Source organism: Plectrocnemia conspersa, unplaced genomic scaffold, assembly GCF_051122295.1.
Source record: "Plectrocnemia conspersa isolate PC_06_02 unplaced genomic scaffold, ASM5112229v1 ptg000012l, whole genome shotgun sequence".
In the NCBI taxonomy this organism is placed as follows: Eukaryota; Metazoa; Arthropoda; class Insecta; order Trichoptera; family Polycentropodidae; genus Plectrocnemia; species Plectrocnemia conspersa.
Window position 1 is genome coordinate 23060679 of NW_028277176.1, and position 19672 is coordinate 23080350.

The 19672-nt window shown below is 30.8% G+C and overlaps 2 protein-coding genes across 4 annotated transcripts in view; both read left to right on the forward strand.

Annotated features, from left to right (window-relative positions):
• Positions 1–19672, forward strand: part of Kdm3 (Lysine demethylase 3) — a 371633-nt gene that overhangs the window by 171265 nt on the left and 180696 nt on the right. The window contains exon 1 of one of the 3 annotated variants that reach the window (XM_088198986.1): positions 17051–17452. The exons of 1 other annotated variant lie outside the window; for it this stretch is intronic. The gene's annotated coding sequence lies outside the window, so the exon portion shown is untranslated. Of the gene's footprint in view, positions 1–17050; positions 17453–19672 lie in introns of those variants that run through there. One more of the 3 variants, XM_088198987.1, reaches the window with a different exon arrangement.
• On the forward strand, positions 7981–8433 carry LOC148228650 (transmembrane protein 208-like). Its single transcript, XM_088200157.1, has one exon. The coding sequence runs from the start codon at positions 7981–7983 to the stop codon at positions 8431–8433; it is 453 nt and encodes a 150-aa protein (XP_088056283.1).

Here is a 19672-nt window from a genome sequence, read left to right on the forward strand (position 1 = left end):
TAAAAACACGTAAATCTGATGTCCGATAAGACATATGTCCGAGTTCAGACAGATCTGTCCTGGTGTCCGTCGGACAGATCTGTGCGTGTGTGCTTAGCTTTTATGCGAAATGCTTGCGATTTTCAAAAATAATCCATTTAACGTAACAATAATATGTAGAAATGGTTCGCCTTTATATCGTGATAGCAAAAAAAATGTAAGCTTCTAGATGAGTTCTATTCTGACGCTCGCCTAATTCATGGGGCTCCCATCTATCTTGTTTTTTCACCTTGCCGATTAAATTTAAATAGTTCAATATTATTAGAATAGTAATGTCAAATGTTGATGCTAGGCGTTCTGGTTTTTTGTTTTTCATTTCTTGAGAATTCTCATTTTCACTTCACTTTTTCTCGAAAAATTTTGATAAATAACGCAAAGAGGTTTCTTCGTATCTGATCATTAATGTACTGAGTTGATGCAATAGTTTTGACATTTCATCAATTAGATTTTTTTATGCAATTAAAATAAAAATTTTGTGTCTGATGCAAAAATATAAATTAGCTGTTTTTGTTTAATTTTTTAAAATAAATTAGCTGTTCTTGTTAAAATTATCTAAATATTTTTTTAATGCCCTTAATAAATGATAATTAGAAGGAGCATGGTCTGGAGAGTATGTTCCTAAAGCATTTGTTATACATATTATACAAGAAATAAAAGGAGCGGAACATTGCCTTCAAAAGCACCCACTTTTAGGTAGTACATTCGCTTAATAGTTCTTTTGAATTAGCTAAAAAGTTCTTGAAGTGAGAAATATTCAGAGAGACTGTAGACTATCAAGCAGAGTTGCAGTTCTAATGTGTTTATTAGTGTCCAGACTTTAATAAGTTAAAAGTTTCACATTTGCACTCGTACATACATATGTATATAAATCAATGATATATTTTTACCTTTTAAATATGTGACGCTCTCACAGATATAGCTAGCCTATTATTAGCTTATGAAAACCTAGGAAAACCTAATATGTGATGAATAATATAAACTCCCTAACACACAATAGAAATTGAAAAACTTTTATTCGAACATCTTTCAGGCGTTAATCATTGACTTACACAACTGATCTATCGTGCTTTAAATTTAGATTTTTGTATATCAGAAACGCTCATTTATTTTTAAAGTCGAGTCACAGATAAAGCAAAAATTAGTTGCTTATAACGCTAATCTATTTAAGACAATACAAACATCCTGTACATTTGCTTTTACCAATGCTTTATCTATTTTCATTTATTAAAAAATATAATTTATAATGTATATACATTGTTTAAGCTTGTATCAAAGGTCATAGTTTCAATAATGTCTAGGATTAAGCATATAGTATTTTTTCGATTAAATATTTATTTAACTACTTTATCTCTCATTTTCATGAATAACCAAACGAGTAACGGATGTTAAGCGGAAAACCCGTATAATACCACTATAAATAATCGTAGCAGGCGCTTGCATACACACACACACAAGTGTACTATAATAGTAGTGGGTTTATTTACGTAAATATTTATATAGGTGTTCGCGGCACATTTCATCTGGGCGTCTCTCGGAGCGCGTCTTAAGCAAAACGACGATCCAGCGCCAATTACCGTCTATATTCGAGACGAGCATCGCGATGCCTAAACTAAATTACTTTCTTCTATAGTTCTATTCAACTTTGAGTTACGCTGTAGGTCAGGTGATGTTTTTGTTTTTCAGAATAAATTTCCATGTGAAAGAAATTAAGCACCTTGCGACCTAAAAGCGATTTAAAAAAAAATTAAAATTAATGTATGGTTTATGTATCACCTCGATATTCATCCATATGATTAGGAAAAACCCAATTTGAAAAGATCGATTGAAAGTAAAATTAATAATAATTATTATCTCTGATCTTCTAAATACACCATAGAAAAATAAAAAATCGGAACTTTGAGTGAGATTTGAACCCATGACCTTCAATTCATAAGCAATCGCTCTCAACACAGCTCCATCGTATGTTTTTCTCACGTTTGCTTGTGCTTATTAACAGAACAAAAACCTCAGTACATTTAAGAAATGTTTGACTATATAAACATTTATACGGGAACTGAATAATATTTATGGTGCTTCTAATTTTAAATGACGAAAAATATTAATACTCCTTCAGTTACAAATACAGTTAGATAGTATTTAAAATTTGGTTTTTACAATTTTGGTTTTCACATTTTTTCGTGATACCCAAAAAATATATACCAGTCCGTTTAATATCATAAATATGGCCTTTTTATCAAATTTATTGCTAGGGTCGCTTATTTTTTCGCTTTCAAATGGTACGAAGATATTTTCGTTTATTGCTTTCGTTTTATTCGATATTTTATAATACAATAATAATATTTTGTGGGAAAATTTTACAGCATTATAAACTATTTTTGTATGTAAAAGTTTGTGAGCTGTGTTTTATGACATGATTTATTCATACGAAACAATTTTAGACTGAAGACAAGACTAGGATGATAATATATACAGTATTTTATGTACCCTCTTTATAGTCAAAGTTTATTTATAAAATGTTTTTTGTACCACCCTAAAAAAATGTAATTAAAGCGTTATATAATATTAGGGTCGTCGACTAAATATATGCATTTAACTTAACACACCTCATTGGTCAATCAACTGGTCTCTCGCACGTCGTTCATGTTCTCGTACTTGCCGGCGGGTCTTAGCGCATTGAAATGTTTTTTTGTAGAACATTTAGAAATAATTTGAAGCAAATAAATTATCAAAAATATGACAATAATATGTATATTAAAACTAATGTTTTAGTTCAACGAGCATTTAATTATGAACATACATAGTATATGAAAAACTAATTTTATGACTAATGAACTATGACTACCTTTCGTGTTGGTATAAACCCTTTACATACTTCACTATATAATACATAGATGAAAAAAGTAAAGATATTGACTGTTTACGTTATACGTGGCGAAAGCTTGCTAGTGTGATCTCACCAGGAAAACACGTTGAGTCACACAGACTACATAATCGATTTTAAACTCCTGTCTAAAAAGCTGGAATTATACCAACATTACGCATTGAATTCTGATCAAAATATATATCCACATATATTTATATAACGTCAAGAAATCCCTATACAATATATGCAATAAAAGAATGTTATTTTTAGAATCAAAATGAGCTTTTCTCTCGTCTTCACTCTCAGCTCCCGTATCGAATGTTTCCATTCACTCTCTGCCTAATACACACACGAATGTACGTATGTGTGTGTGTTTTTTATTCCATTTTATTAAATTCCGCCCGGGGCAAAAGTGGCGAATTAAACTTTACGGGCCTCGTATCGATTTTCCATTAAAGTGGTTCAGCCCGGCACGAAAAGGGGGATATAAAATACACGAATCTGCGCCGTAAATATATGTATTATATCAATACATACGTATGTATGTGTTTTATGTAATACTGTAATACACTATGATATATTACTTTATACGGGGTGGTTTTATGTTGAGTGTGTGTGCGAATGTTTTCGCAACAGTTCTAAATTTGGGTTAACTGCGCACGATGCGCCTTTATTTACTCTTTTTCTTAAGCGAGCTTTTGAGCTTTGGAAAACTTCAATTGTGTAACAAAGTTATATTTGTTTTATGCATGACGTCTTTCCTTTGCCTTTTAATGTTTGTCGGTTTATATGCGTATTAGTAAAAAATATATAAATACACATATTGGGTTAAAATTATGTATTAAAAATGTATGTGGTTCAAGACTATATTTCTAGATTAAAAGCTTAAATAGTATAGTGCAAAATTGATAAAAATTTTGTTATTAAATATACTTCTATTAGACAAATATAAAATATCTCGTTGCATAAAAAAATATATCCCATAATTATTTTTCAATACGGTGCAGTTCTTGTTTTTAAATTTATTTTGACAAATAATTTTAATTTCATACATAATAAAATAAAAACATTTGCTACTAAATTAAAACTATAAGTTTTTAAAATATAAAAAACTGCTTGAAAATAAAAAAAATATATTTATGATAATTTGAAGTATTTCTGCTAAATATTAGTTTATCACAAAAATAAATATGTTAAACTACGCGATTATCTGTATCCAATAGTTTTCACAATAATTATTTCATTGATTTTATTTTTTTAAATTTCAATGAAAATTTGCTTTTCTTTTTATATATTGTATTTACGTGTTTTAGCAGTACATGTACTCCTAACTTAAATTATGTTTTTTTAATAATGATTATGCTACAATATGATTTTTGTAATTAGTTGATAACAAAATTATGGTTGCTGAGCTATATGATTAGTGATTTTTAGCTCATAAACTTTGTAAACACTACAAAACAAAGCAGAATATTCGATGCTTCTATGCTTTAAATTTGTTTATTTATTTTAAATCTATCGTTGAAACATGATAGGCTTTCACCTAATATATTACAATAGGGTAAATACCAGTCGCGTACGGTGGGATACATTCCCTTTCGCTCGCTCGCGTGCTAAGTGACGAGAGTGATTGAGAGATAAGGACGTACGTTGCATACGTTCCGCACGCCCACTTCTCCCACGTCGCAGTGGAAACGCTCAGTAACGAGCGTTTTCCATTCAACGGCGACGGCTCGATTTTATTGCTTTTGACGTGAATTTTGACTTCTGAAAACGGATAATTATTTGTTGCGCCCTCCTATTGGTTTAGCTATGCTTCATTCGATTCTCCCTTATTATAAGTCGTAATATTGTTACACTGCGACGGCACGATTTTATTGCTTTTGACGTGGATTCTAAACAAGTTCCCTCTGAATTAGGACATAAAAATGCATGTCATTTATTGAAATACTATGAAATCGAAATGTTAAAAAAACGATCACTGACTGCCAAATTATTGTCCTCCCCCCTGTAAAAAGCTGAAATGACGTCCTTGCCGGACTTTTCTGTCATTTTCGTACATTTCACGTAATAAGCTATTTCTCAGCAATGTTGTATAATATTTGAGCTCACATATAATTCGTAGAGTTTGTGGTTAAATCCCATTCCCAATTCATTCATCCGCCTTTATTCACCGCAATGTTTTGCTTTCAAATGTGCTTCGTCTCAAACACATATCAAGCATGAAAACATATATGTACATATTTAAACAAAATACATAATATATATTTTAGTTTCGTGAAACACATATAAGCATTAGAAATATAGTTTAAAATAATTCATGCAGTCTAAAAACAAACCCTAATTTCTTTATATAGTGTTTTTAACCTGTCACGTTTATTGTTTATATAATAAAAATGATTCGGACTGAGTTATAACATGACATCTGAAGGTTTTGGAATACCAATCTGATAAGTCTTTATCAGAGAGAGAGAGTTGGAACCATTTCGCTAACTCAACAAACAAAAGCACAATTTTATAACAATAGCTGCTTATGAAACGTTCTCTCAAACCTTTCTCGTATTTCATTGTTCTTCATTCCTTTTATCTTGTATATTAGTACAAAACCTCGTACATGCACATTCATCGTCACTGATGTGCGTCTGAAAGGCAACTATAAATTGAACATACAATTCAAAACAATGCCAATTACGCTTATATATATTTTTTAAATTGTTCAACATAATATTTGCATAGTCACTCCTTTCATTGTTGCGGCTCCTTGTCCAATAAACTTAAAACCCAATTGCTCATGAAACTCAACACTCTTCACGAATCGACCGTGACACCCCTCGGGTGGTAAAAGCTCGTCCACTCGCGTCCATGTCACGTCTATATTTACCCGTTGCACCGAAAATATTGGTGTGAAAGACTTGTAAATGTGCCATGCCACGTTGGCAGAAGGCCAGCGCGAATAATGAAGTGCCCCTCTATATATTGTAAGCAGAAGATAAATACGGGAACTGCTTTGGCGTCTGCGAGAAAACCCACCGTGAGTCACGATATGATACGTCTGAAAATTGATAGCCCGACCCGAGGCGTATTTACGAGTGCTCGCGTGGGTGTGTGTTTAGCCGGGGATACTCTATTGCTTTCTCGTGTGCGTGTTTTGGCCTCTTTAGGATCGGAAATTGAAAATTCCTTATTTTTTCCGAGAGGGCAGGGATGAAAATTTAATGATGGCGTTTTGTTCTAGTGCCTCTTGAGATAGATTCACAAATAGATTTTTAATATTCGTGTAGAGAAGTACACTGTTCAAGTTCAATGTTCTTATAATCTTACCACAATAATAATTTAGTCAATGAAATTTATATTTAATGACTTGCAACTTAGAAAAATATGTTTGACTGGTGTTATACCTTACCAAGCAAGCATATGTTAGCAACTGTTTATATACTGTTTGACTGAGATACATAAGCACCAGCCCTTGCCGTCCGCTCGGATACTCAATATCTTTTGTTTACGCTAACAAGGTTAAAAATGGTTTTACGAAATCGTCTAATTTCATCGCAATGATTACGGGTGGTCCCAATACATTATTTATTAGTGTACATTCAAGTCAGTATTTTTTTATAAAATATGGAGAAAAACGGTACGAAAAATATCATGCGGGACTAGCTAAATTAATATGCTGAGTTATATTGAAAGTAGCACTATTAAAAAATGATGCAAAATGTATTATATAATTAAATTTTTATAAACATTTATTTATATTAGGTTGTTTCATATAAAATTGAATGAGATATAAAACGCTAATTTTTTTTAAATATAATTAAAATATGATATATTTACAGAAAGTTTGTAAACGATTTAGCAATGAATAAATGTTTATAAAAACTATGATTATTAAATTCCGTCTTGCAAAGAAATAAGTCAAATGCTTAAAAATATGATAATCTGCAGGGGCAAGGTCATGGAAATATGGGGGATGAGGCAAAATAATATTTTTCAACAGTTCCAATTCTCTTTATCCATATCAGATGTTTTATAGTTTATTTTTTATGCATGGTTTCAATATATATACAATATGATTGCACTTGCCTGGTTAAAAAGCGATCGATGAATGACTTTCCCAGAATACAACTTTATTGCCATCATAATTTTTAAGCATATTATAGAGCTATGTCCTGATCTTCTGATTATCATGTTATACATAATCCATTTCTCATCGCAGGTACTGATTCTCTTCAAGAATGGTTTCCTATTATTTCTGAGAACTAATGAAGATCAGAATAAAAATGTGCTGTTTTTGTCTTTTATCTAGACGTCGCGTCGTAACGCAGTTAAAGGAAAAACCTCTTAATTGTTTGTGGATTATATTCAACAATGTTTCTCCATCTTATTAATCAACAGCAGATGGAAGTCTTCCACTAAGCTAATCTTAAAGATTATTATCACCATTACGATTTTTTTCCAACCATCACCTAACAGTTCTCTGACAAACAGTACCCTCACCAAATACAAAATTTACATTTCTTGTGGCATGCGCCGCATTGTGTTTCAGTTTAAACTCATAAAAAAATATACGTAAATGTTTTATCGACCCCATAATGTATAATATTATAAAAACAAGTTAGACTGTAGACTAGTCAGAAGCAAGTAAAGAACAACACCGCTTATTAAGATCCTGTTTCAATTACTCTCCGTTTTCGACTGAGTAAAAATCGGCCACTTGATACGAAACAATCTAATATATGTGTATGTATGTAATTTGATTTAACTATTTAACAACATCAGTAATTTATATTGTTTTATAAATGAAAGTATTGGAATATAAGAAGTATGGTCGACTAATTTTATTTGGAAATATCGCCATAATAATTTGTTTTACTGTTATTTAAATTTATCAAATAATTCGCGAATTTCTTTGATCTTCGGATTTCATTTAATTGGAAAAAAAATAAAATATATTTTATTACTAAATATATTTAATAAAACACATAATTGTAGTATTAACAATTTTATTAGCGACAACACTGTCCATAACGATCAGTGTCTGTCAGTCTGTGGTGTCGGTAGTTTGTCAAGCTAAAAAAACGATGCCGCCTCCTAGAAAACTTCCAACTAGAGGCATGAAACACATCGTGAAGGAAAATAAAATTACCCTTATATACTACAAAACTTGGAGCATATTCTCGTCGACGTTGTACTTCGTGTACGTCTACAACTTCGATGGCCTGGACCTTGTCAATTTCTGTCTGTTTTGCTTCACGTTTTCCATTTTCTTCGCGTGCTGCGCCTTCATGCATTACATGGCCATCGTCAAATACGACCACTCGGATAGGAAGATTATAGATCCAGGAACCGACCTCAACGTCAAGGGAGGCGTGGGAGAACAATTCAAGGATATGATCATCCTGACTTCTGTATCTCAGCTGTTGTGTATATACTCAAAGTACTATCTGATTCTGCTAGTTATGGCGCCTATCAGAGTGCTCTTTCTGTTCTCCCGTTGGAATAGACAGCCGCTTGTGTTCGAAAATCCGCACTGAGGAGATTTAGCTAGACTGATTGTTATTGTTGCCATATATTTGCCTCAGGACTGTCTCGATTTTGTATCCCGGCGATTCGGCTAGCGATATTTCCTCTCTCCCTGGGGTGCTCTTGACTTATTTCATTGTATGTATGTAAACCTTTCTGCGACATTTTGCCCTTTATATAAATATATCGTTCTGCCTGTTTATATTTATATTTTTTTTGTAAAGAAAAACGTATAATTTTTGTCCTAAACTAAATTATCTCATATAAAATATACATTCTGCGTTTTTAAATAGATGTTTTATTTATTTTCTTACTACTCGTACACAACTTGACATAACAAATTATTCATACATTTTATATGAATGGTTCAGGTTAATACGAAATAAAATTATATATCAACTAAACGATATTTTTCTTATTAAAAGATAACTTTTTTATCTAACGTTTACTTACAAATTATTATTGTTGTATTAAAATCTATCAGACCGAATATTTTTCAAACTCAATTAACACACCTTAATTTTTAATTACTTTAATGATACACTATATGTTTATTAAATATACACGTTATTTATTAGATCGATTAATCTTTTCATTAGTTAAAGAAAATTAACAACTTCAATGCACTTTCTTCGACTATCTTCAAAGGAACCCAAAACCACCCCTAATTTAAAAGTTTATACATATATATTTGCGAACTCGGTAAATCAGATTTAGGTCAAACTTTACCGAAACCTTTTAACATTGCAAACATCTTGGCTAAGTTCGTTAGCTAGACTGATCCGCCATCTTGATACAACTCGGTTAATAAAAAATCTTGCTTTTAGTGCCGGAAGATTTCTTTAACAAGATCACGTTATCGAAAAAAATTGCTACAATTCATCGGTTTTGCTTTGACAAAACGCTACTGATTGATGTTCTATAATTCATATTTAACATAAAATGTAGATTTTTTAACATATATTATACATAATAAATAATATCGTGTATAGGATATTTTCGTCTCTACAAAATGCCTGTTCTTTAAATTTTATTTTTCTGTCCCATAACTCAATCGCATTATTCTTAAGCACAAGAAAAGATCAACACTCGTTCTTTTAAATATCCTCAAAAATCTGTAGCTGTAAAACCAGAGGATCACCTTGCTCAATAACAATCTAAAGCTTCTGAAAATTATTTTTTAGTTTTTTTTGTTACATTACTTAAATATTGATGGTTTTGAAAGATAACTTTTTTAATGAAACTAACAATAATAAATGCTTATGTTAAAAAAGTAATTTTTTGCCTTTATTTTTATAGTGTATAAAATGAAATATATAATCCAGCAAAATGTATTTATTTTCAAATGAGTAACTTTTGTTTTTTTTTTAAATAAAAAAGGTGCCGGCATTCATTTTTTGTCAAGCATTTTACTAAAAAAAAATTTAAATTAAATATAAAGCAGCTTTTCCTATGCCACGAAGCGCATACAAAATTAAATAAATTTATATAATATTTATTTATTTCAAAATTTTTTGGTGTTTTTTAAAGTATATTCAAACCAAATTTTGGTCAATAGGAGGGTGCAAAAACAATTATCACTTCTCAGATGGCTAAAATTCACGTCAAAAGCAATAAAATCGTGTCGGCGTCGTCAGTGTGAACGCTCGGCACTAGCGCAAATAAAATTGAACTGATATGCTGCTATAAAATATCTATGAAACTCAATTTAACAGTTGCGAAACGTCCATTTACTGTTTGAACTTAAATCTAACCTAATGAAAGTTCTAAAACAAAGAGAGTTTTAGAAGGTCAAGTCCAAAATATTCATCCCGCAGGGGAAAATACGCGAAGAATAGATATAGACAGACATCGCATCTTACATATTGCTCCATAGTTTGTCTGCATTTCGGTATTACACTATGTTTTAAAAATATGATAGTTATCCTTACCGATATTACTACGGATTTCTAATATAAGAGGGCCGATCAAAGTATATTCAAACCGAATTTTGGTCAATAGGAGAGCGCAAAAATAATTATAACTTCTCAGAAGGCAAAAATTCACGTCAAAAGCAATAAAATCGTGTTGGTGCCGTCGCAGTGGGAACGCTACGGCACGGCTTTTGACGTGGATTTTTGACTTCTGAGAACGGATAATTGTTTTTTGCGCTCTCCTATTAGGCAAAATTCTGTTTAGATGTACTTTATTCGATTATCACTCATAATATTGTTCCCACTGCTACGGCGACGGCACTATTTTATTGCTTTTGACGTGGATTTTTGACTTCTGAGAAGGGATAATTGTTTTTTGCGCTCTCCTAATGGTCAAAATTCGGTTTAGGTGTTCTTCATTTGATTCTTACCTATTTAAAATCGTAATATTGTAAAAAAAACTTGTAAATTAAACTGTAGCTTCTTATCTTTCCATTTTTTGTATCCATATTTTATATAGCTTCTTATCATACCAATATTTCCATTTCCAAAAAAAAATGCTAGCTAATTTAATAAAAAACAAAAAGTTTTTTTTTTCCCTTACTTTTTTTTTTTTTTGCCCTAAAAAATAAATAAATAAAAGTAAGAACAAATTAATAGATACCCATGTAAATGGCTATGGCCAGGAACTGGAAAAAAATAAATATTAGACACTGTACTAATATTTCCATATTTTCTGTTATTGTTTTGGTCCTTTTTAGTGGGACCGGCGATTGGAAGTAATCGAAATTTTCTTTCATTGTTAAACTTGGGGTTAAACTTTTACACTTAAAAATAATTAAAATGAATATAATCACATCATATTTACGTAAAAATAAAGAAATTAAATGTTACGCAGATTGGCAATGTTTTTTAAACATTAAAAATACTGTATAAAAAAGGTGCCGGAACGCCGTTCCACCGCGTTACATGACAAAAAAAGCCCTGCTTTTACATATTGATTCATTCAAAGTTAAGCTTTGAGCTCTATGTTATGTTATGTTATGTTAGGTTTATTTAATAGTGTCAATCGCTCGGTCAATGCTATCGACATATTTTAAAATGGTTGACCGTCAATATTTAACAAGCACATGTATAATAGTTCAAGTCTGTAATATTTCATAGGCCATCATCCACGAGCACGACTTTAAAGGTCGACGTTTCGATTTACCATAAAATCGCTCGATCTCTCGGTTCGGTTATGGCGAATTCGTGCCGAGGAGGTTAATCCTTTCACGTTCTGATCCTTTTCCATTTTTTTGTTTTGCATAATAATATCAAAACTTTGCAAAAGCGATTATATCAATTTCATAATGTATATAGTATGGTTTGTTAAGGAACAAAGTTTGAATACCTTTAGAGTTGCTTTATTATCCATTAGTCTGAGATGCACACTTTGTGTAAAGAGTACACCTACCCAAAAAGGAGTGAAAACTTGAAAGCCATAAATAATGTAGCAAAATGCTTTTCTAATTTTAGTGTGGGTGAGAGCATTTATAAAGCGCATAAGATCATCATCAAAATTGATGATCCACCTACGTAAGATTTGTTCATGTTTATTATTATATTAATCATTGCCAAAATTGTTAATATGTGCATGGGAATAATAATCTGATTTGTTTAGAATCACTGTAAATACATACTTATTCACTTAAATTTTAATTTAAAGTTTAGATGTGAATTATACACTAAAACAGTTAAATCCAATATGCCACAATCATATTTCTCGTTTTTATCTAGTTTTAAAACATTTTAATCAGTTCTATTGACAAACACTTGTTTGGATCAACAGAAGAGGGTCTTTACAGAGATAGTGGTGAAATTGTGCGAGGTGGGTTAAGTTGCAGCAGGACCCACCCCCTCTGCGTCATCCCTTTAGATTTATAAGGGCGTGTGCACGTCGTTTACATTACATTTCATTACAGAAGCTGCAGAGTAATGAGAGACTTCCGCATGACGCCGGAAAGTGTAAATTTGCCGACACAAAGGCCAGCTAGCTAGCTAGCTAGCTACCCCCGGGTTGGTTCTACGCTGTTTGTTCCACAAAACCGAATAATGAAAAATAACTCGTTTTCCATTAAGTGATCCGCTTTAAAACTCGGGTAATGTATACACCGACCGCCTTTGTTGCAGTATTTACAATGGGTCCAACGTATATTAAAATATTATATAATTACATTAAGATTGATCAATACCACTGAACATGTTAATACAATTATCTAGAATACAATCTCCAAGTTTATATAATAACATCCTCCCCAAAATCCTATCATAAAGGCTTTGTCAATATACGATAGAATATATTATAGATTTGGTAAACCTCTAGGGATCGGTAAATGTTCCTTTCTTACATAGGATTACGCTGATGACTAGCTTAGTTCTAACAAAGCAATATAAGTTAACTGGATATATTTGAGAACTTTTTATATATATATATATTTTTATTTAAAAACTATATCTATTAATACCAGATGGTGCATTTAGTGTAATTTATATATAGACACTACAACTATCATTGTGGAATTATATTACTGGTATTATTTATTATAGTAGAGAATCGCTTATTTATAAACCTTTGTGTATTCTGCAAAACTTGTTTATTGTAAATTGTTACCCATCGTGTTGTTTATTATACACATGGCATCGCGTAGGATGATATATGTATGTGTAATACATAAATATTGACCTAATGAGGGAAGTGTACATATATTAATGTTCAATTTATGCAATTCACATCTGTATCAAAATAAATTTAAACTCAATTTATAATCTAAATATTGAGGAATTGTTATCTTCGACCAAAATCATGTTTCCCTAAGACTTGAGTGTTTCTTTTTGCAGTAAAATATTTTGAAGTAAAATAATAGATTATTCATAAAATATGAAAACATGAAAAATAAAAGAGATTTTTAAATAATGATTTTAACACCATTTTTAAAATAAATATTGAACCTTTTGGCAAATCTAGACATTTTATGTCGAGAATATTGTTAGTAGACTCTAATCCTATTATTCGACCGACTTGCCGGCGTTTATGACTTAATACGTTTCTCACGCTCGGTGCGTCAATTTCACTAAAAGCTTTTATAATTCGTTTTTTTTTAATTTGCGGATGTACGGAAATTCTAGTAGAAGAACAATAATTTATTGTCTTGTAGAATATGTATATAGTGACTAGTTTGTTTATATGCTAGCATACGTTTTAAATGCTTCGCCAATGACATTTAAAAATAAAATTAATCACGAGAAAGGCATTCTTCTCTTAGATCATTTTAACTTATTTATTGTAATAACGAATAACTAATCAATTATCTATTTATTGTCCTCACAGTCATGTGCATTCTGTTTAGTGGATCTAAATTCAAATGGAGATACCAACGTTGAGGGCTATTTTGTACTATTAATATTAGATTCAAAGTGAAAATAATGAAAATGAAAATTTCTATCTATTTGATATAAGTAGAAAAATCCGTATATATAGAATACAATAAAATTGAATTGAATAGATATTACTACTAATCATATTCGTTATTAAAATATATTTTATAATATTCGATATATGTAGTGGTATATATTAACTTTTTAATTTTTAAAAACATAAAAAACCGACCAAATACAAAAACTCAGTACTAAGTCTTAGTATATTACAACAACTAAGTCATTTTTTTCAATGTACCACTGCAATATCTTCAGCCCCATTGTAACATTTTTGTTGTGGGTAATTTATCTTATTATATTTATGTTTTTAGTAACAGTCATGGCCATTACAACTAATAACCAAAATATTTAAGAAAAAAAAACACATTGTAACAGCCGAAATTCCATAAATTACTTATATTTTCGATTTACTATTGTGCAGTTATGGACTTTCTCAATACTTGGTATTGATTTTTTTATTTTTTTAAATCAATACCAACCATATTTTTTTTGTCTGCCAAAAGTTATTTATTATGGTAATATTTTTTTTGAGCATACCGAGTTGTATATTTTTGACAGCATGTATAATTAAAATTAAGCTTAATTGAACGAATATTTGGAAGCTCTATTCGTCAGATAAAAAGAGCAATAATAGCTTCTTACAAAATCAACTATTTTGAAACTTTTAAAAGCATGCTTTAAATACTGTTTTTTTGATGATGAATCTTGTCAATAAACATTGTCAAATTTATTTCTCAAACAATTCAGTCTAACGCAAAATTTGTGATATGGCGAAAAATTACATTGCATTACAAATATTGTAATTTTATTGGTTTTTGCTCGATATTACTACAACAACTTTTCGGAAAAAACCTTTCGTTAATACTCATAAATAATACAGAGGTAGCAAAATTTAGGTTACATCCCTCGAAAGTCAAGACACGTGTGTATATAAATGCAATCGATGTTATTGCTATCACTGCGTTTTATATTTTGATGACTTATAAAAAAATATTGGAATAATGTATAAAATATGGTAAAAGTTATTAGAATATATTAAATTAGTATTCTTTATTTATGAAAAAAATGTTAGGGTATAAGTATACGTATAGTGAAAATATTTTCTTAAAAAAACTCTATTCCTTAACATTATAAATGTGTGCAGAAGAGTAAAATATTTTATATACAGATTAAATTAAATACATATCCTGCATTGATTGGTTAAAAGTAAATGGTATTCTCAAATATGCACCTTTTTAAAAAGATGATTTGTATTAATCATTTAAAAGTATATGACGGACTATTAATTACTACATATTGGCTGTGGTATAGTAATAATATAGTAAAAATAAAGTTTGTGAAAAAACATTTAAAATTATAATTTGTAAAGATATACATATTTGCTGTTGAAAAATACTTTGTGTATAAAAAGCCTTTGTCACGTTATTTTAATTACAAGAAAAACTTGCCAAATTCCTGCATAATAAAAGAATTAAATTTGTAGATAATTTAAGAAATGTTTGTGTCGAGTTAAATTGCTTATTTAGGGATATATTCACAAAAATTAATGTTTTTCTTTTCCTTTGGTACAAAAATATAAATACTTTTACTACAAAAAATAAACATCGGACCTTGTTTGTTTAAAATTAAATGGATGCAAATAAAACTTTAAATGATTTATTTTTATAAAATACAAAGTTATTAATATTACTTATTATATATCTTTTTTGAAACCATATACAATGCGTGTTATTTTCGCAGTCTTGTTTGCGTCTCCGAAGATTGGGTTGAATTCTTGTTTTTGGATTCACATAGCTGGATCAGGTTTTATGTGAAGTGGAAAGCAGCCGCTTCTTCGTTCTTTTTAGATATCATTTTCGGTACTTGGCGTAGCTTTCATGTCTAGCGAAGTTGTAGTAGAAGTTTTGATGAAAGATTCTAATGGAAATGTAATAAGAATAAAGATAAGGAAGGTTCTCGACCCTTTCCTAATTGCAAAAATTTGGCCAATGTGATGATTTGAGGTGGAAACATACTATGTTATTGTCTGCTACTTGCCTAACGACTATTTTTTAACCAGCCGGAGATTTTGAAAAATATTTCACCAATTTGTCAGCACATATATAAGTTGCTTTGTGTTTGCATGACTACATAATTTTCATTGTTTATGTCTATTTAAAAGATACGTTTGCAAGATGCTCTAATTCATCCAAATCTCTGATCGTCACGTGCGCGTGTATAGCATCGCCGTGTCGCAAATATTAATAACAATAATTATGCTTTTAATAAGTAATTATGCCAACTTTTAGTCTCAAGTTCAATAAAATAAATAAATTTATGGTTGAAATAGAGACATAATTTATACAAAAATTAATGTGAATGTGAAATTCGTCATATCTTATTTGCTGACTGATTTTTTTTGTATATATATTTTTTTCCATACTTAGTCCCCTGTTTTAAAAGTCACGGCACGCCACTGATGTTTGTATTTTAATATGTTAAAAAACGCTGTATGTTCATACATATTCGCAGCTATTCTTAGTACACTTATCCCTCGATTAATACGTTTTTTTTTAATACCTCAAATCAAACATATTTGATTCCACGCGTATAGCGCAACGATGTACAAAAACATGGTTTAATAGCTAACTTGTTCAGCTCCCACTTCTTACAGATGCCCTACATCTGGAACCTTTCTCACTGCCCATGCAGTGTGTTCTGAGTTTTTTGGAGTGGACGCGTGTCGCTGAAGATTTTGCACGTTGACTTTTTATATATTGAAGAAACGTTAAAAAGTACACGTAAATACTATTCGATCGTTTTATTACAAATTTTGTTCCTTGTCACGATTTACGCGTTATTTCCTGGAACGTATCTACCGCGTAAATCGAAGGATGAGTGTATCAACTGTGTCAGTGTTTCTTATTTTTTTTAGTATATTCAATTTAATTTTAAAATTTACTGTATTCTAATTCATACTGTTTATAACTAAATCATACATCTCACTGAAAAGGAAGCCTAAATTTCCCTAGATCCCCTCTCCTCACTTTGAGGAATTTTCCGAGATTGCACCGGCATGTCATAATACAGCTTCCTCTTCGTCACAGCCAGAGATACGTCGACAATTGACATTCGACACTTTGGACAGGTGTGCGTGGCACGCGCTCGTTTAGTTGCGAAGCAGGGGGAATCCTCCCCCGGAGGGCCCCACCGCCCCGCGCGCCTTCGCCCCCTCTCCCCCGCCGCTCTCGCCGCCGCCAGTCTCATTCGGCTCACTACTGTGGTGCGGACGTCCTCTGGAGACATCTATCTCTCGCTCTCTTCCGACTACGCGTCGAGCGAGTCGAGTCCAGGGGTAACCAACCGGCGTAGTTTCGTTTTTCGTTGTGGTGGTGACCCCGACACAGTGATGTGCTGGTGACGATTGTGCTTTTCATTTGTATCCCGTATCTGTTGTTGTGCATTGTAATATACATATATAATATATTGTAATATTATGTAAATTATACGAGACTATTGTTGTGTTGTGGCTGCTAAACTAGACTATTGTTGTTGTTCTTGTTGTTATCAAATTTTCATTCATTCACGATGATAATGATGATGACGATGCGATGACTGTGCCATCATTTATTTTCTGTTCTGAGCTTGTGATTTTGTTTGTGTAAGTATTTTTATTTTATATATTTATTATTTAAAAGCTTTTTTAAGTGGATGTGTTTCTTATAAATTTGATCAAACCAGATTTGCAAGTTAAGCTGGATGTAATTTTTTTGGCATGAAATGTGCTTGATGAAGTACCATTTTTTATTAGTTATTTATAATAAAAAAATATTGATTCAGACCATGCACTTAATATAAATAGTTCAATCTCAATCTGTTACTTGTAGCTTTAATGTAACTTTAATCTATAGTATAATATTAATTTTGCTTAAAATCGACGTATTGATTTCCAGACTTCATTTTCTCTTTGAAGTTGCTACAATATCTAGCTATTATTATTGATTATTACCTCGTTATAGCACAATGTGCTAGCGCATGATATTTTACAACGATATATTTAAAATAATAAAACAATTCAGAAAAAATTGCTCTTCAGCTATATATGTTTTAAATATAAAACTTAATAATTGTAACTATTTGGTCACTTTTATATTTATATATTTTTTTTCTAACTCCTGTTCTTTTCACATGCAAGATTTTCATCTTATCAGTCCGCAAACAAAATGGCTGAAACTCTCAGTGACAATATTTTTTATTAAGCTTTTTATCTATATGTGTATCAAAAATGTTAGCTAATTAACACTAATGCCTATGCATTAAAATGTTCCAGAGTTATTTTAAAATACGCTATATCCTTTATTTGTAATTGGTTTAAAAACAGTATTTGCCGTGTTGTTCTCGGTTCGTTTACCACGACAAAGGATCGTGCGGAAAATGCATAAATTATCTTGACCTTTGTAGGTTTCCCGAAGCTCTCCTGAAAAGCTCTCCTTCTCCCACCCCCCTCAGTCGACAATGGATCCGCTCGTCCTTGGTAGCCGATTTCTCATTTTGGATTTATGATCCCTTTTGCGGAAGCTCCCGTTTCGCGTGTCATATAACGTCAGCAGATTTATTGCGAGTTTGCGAAAGACGTTTTATTTAGGCGGTTTCGCAAAGAAAAATATATATCAACTTTACGTGCGTCTAGTTTAATTTCACGCAAAACTGAACCTTTCTCTGTTTATAAATTGAACCAAATACATCTTAAATGTGCGTTATCTTAAAATACTTCCATATAATTACAACTGATGTTGGTTGCCACACTAAAAATATCACTGGAGCCTCTCCATTGTTGCGCTATTATGACCGAACAACGGAGGCCATTTTAACCGTTCGTTCAATTATCTTTCTACGAGTATTTAAAAATTATTTTTAATACGGTATATTATCGCTAATAATAGCAATTATTTAAATGTAATCGTTAAATATTAATGAACACGATGATTAAATTATTGCTTGTATTTAAATAAGAATGTTATCTTAAAGTTTTTAAACTGTTCCCAGATTATTATTATTATACCCAGATAACAATAATCTATTGCAGTCAGTTCAATACATCTTAGTGATCTGTTTTACCGTCGTCGAATTGATGTTTCAGAAGATTCAGCAACATATTCAATACATACATGTGCAATATTTTTTTTCTATTATACAGTTTTCAACTCTGATCTACACAATTTTTAAAATAGAAAATTGGTAGCGTAACATTAATTGTTCTGATTTATCTTATATATAATTGTTCTAAGCCTCTTAAATAATTTCAGTTCTACCCTTGTTAAAATAAATCTGCTGTGATTTCTCTAGTATATAAAATTGAGAGTAACGATATAATAAAATATCCCTACGGAGCTCCAATAGTTGTATCGATAGTTCATTTCTCAGACTTTCTATATAAATGTTGCCAAATATTCTATACACTTGACTCACGTTAAATATATTTTTTGGTTTGACTTTCATTTAAATTACTACTATTTCAAAATATTCATTATATTATATTAATGCTTCATAAAACTCATCTTACACCTAAATTAATTATAATTTAAATTAACTCGTTTTATGCAATATAAATTAAATAACGAAATCAGTGGTGCAAAACATTGATTCGTGCATGAATTTAAAAATCCGTACAAATGCAATTACGGCAACGTTCGTAATGAAATGTAATTGTTTTACTAACTATATTATTTTATGTCTTACTTTATAAAAATGGTACTTTCATATAATTCAGTTTTATATAAGCACTAATTAAAACTAAGAAGTTTTTTAACTAAAAATTATTATATAATATAGTATTAAACAGAAAAATAGTTCATTTTTTTTATCTTGATTAAGCGAGACT

What these genes read in the sequence shown, in the direction of transcription:
- LOC148228650 (XM_088200157.1), top strand. Translation starts at nt 7,981, where the DNA reads ATGCCGCCTCCTAGAAAACTTCCAACTAGAGGCATGAAACACATCGTG.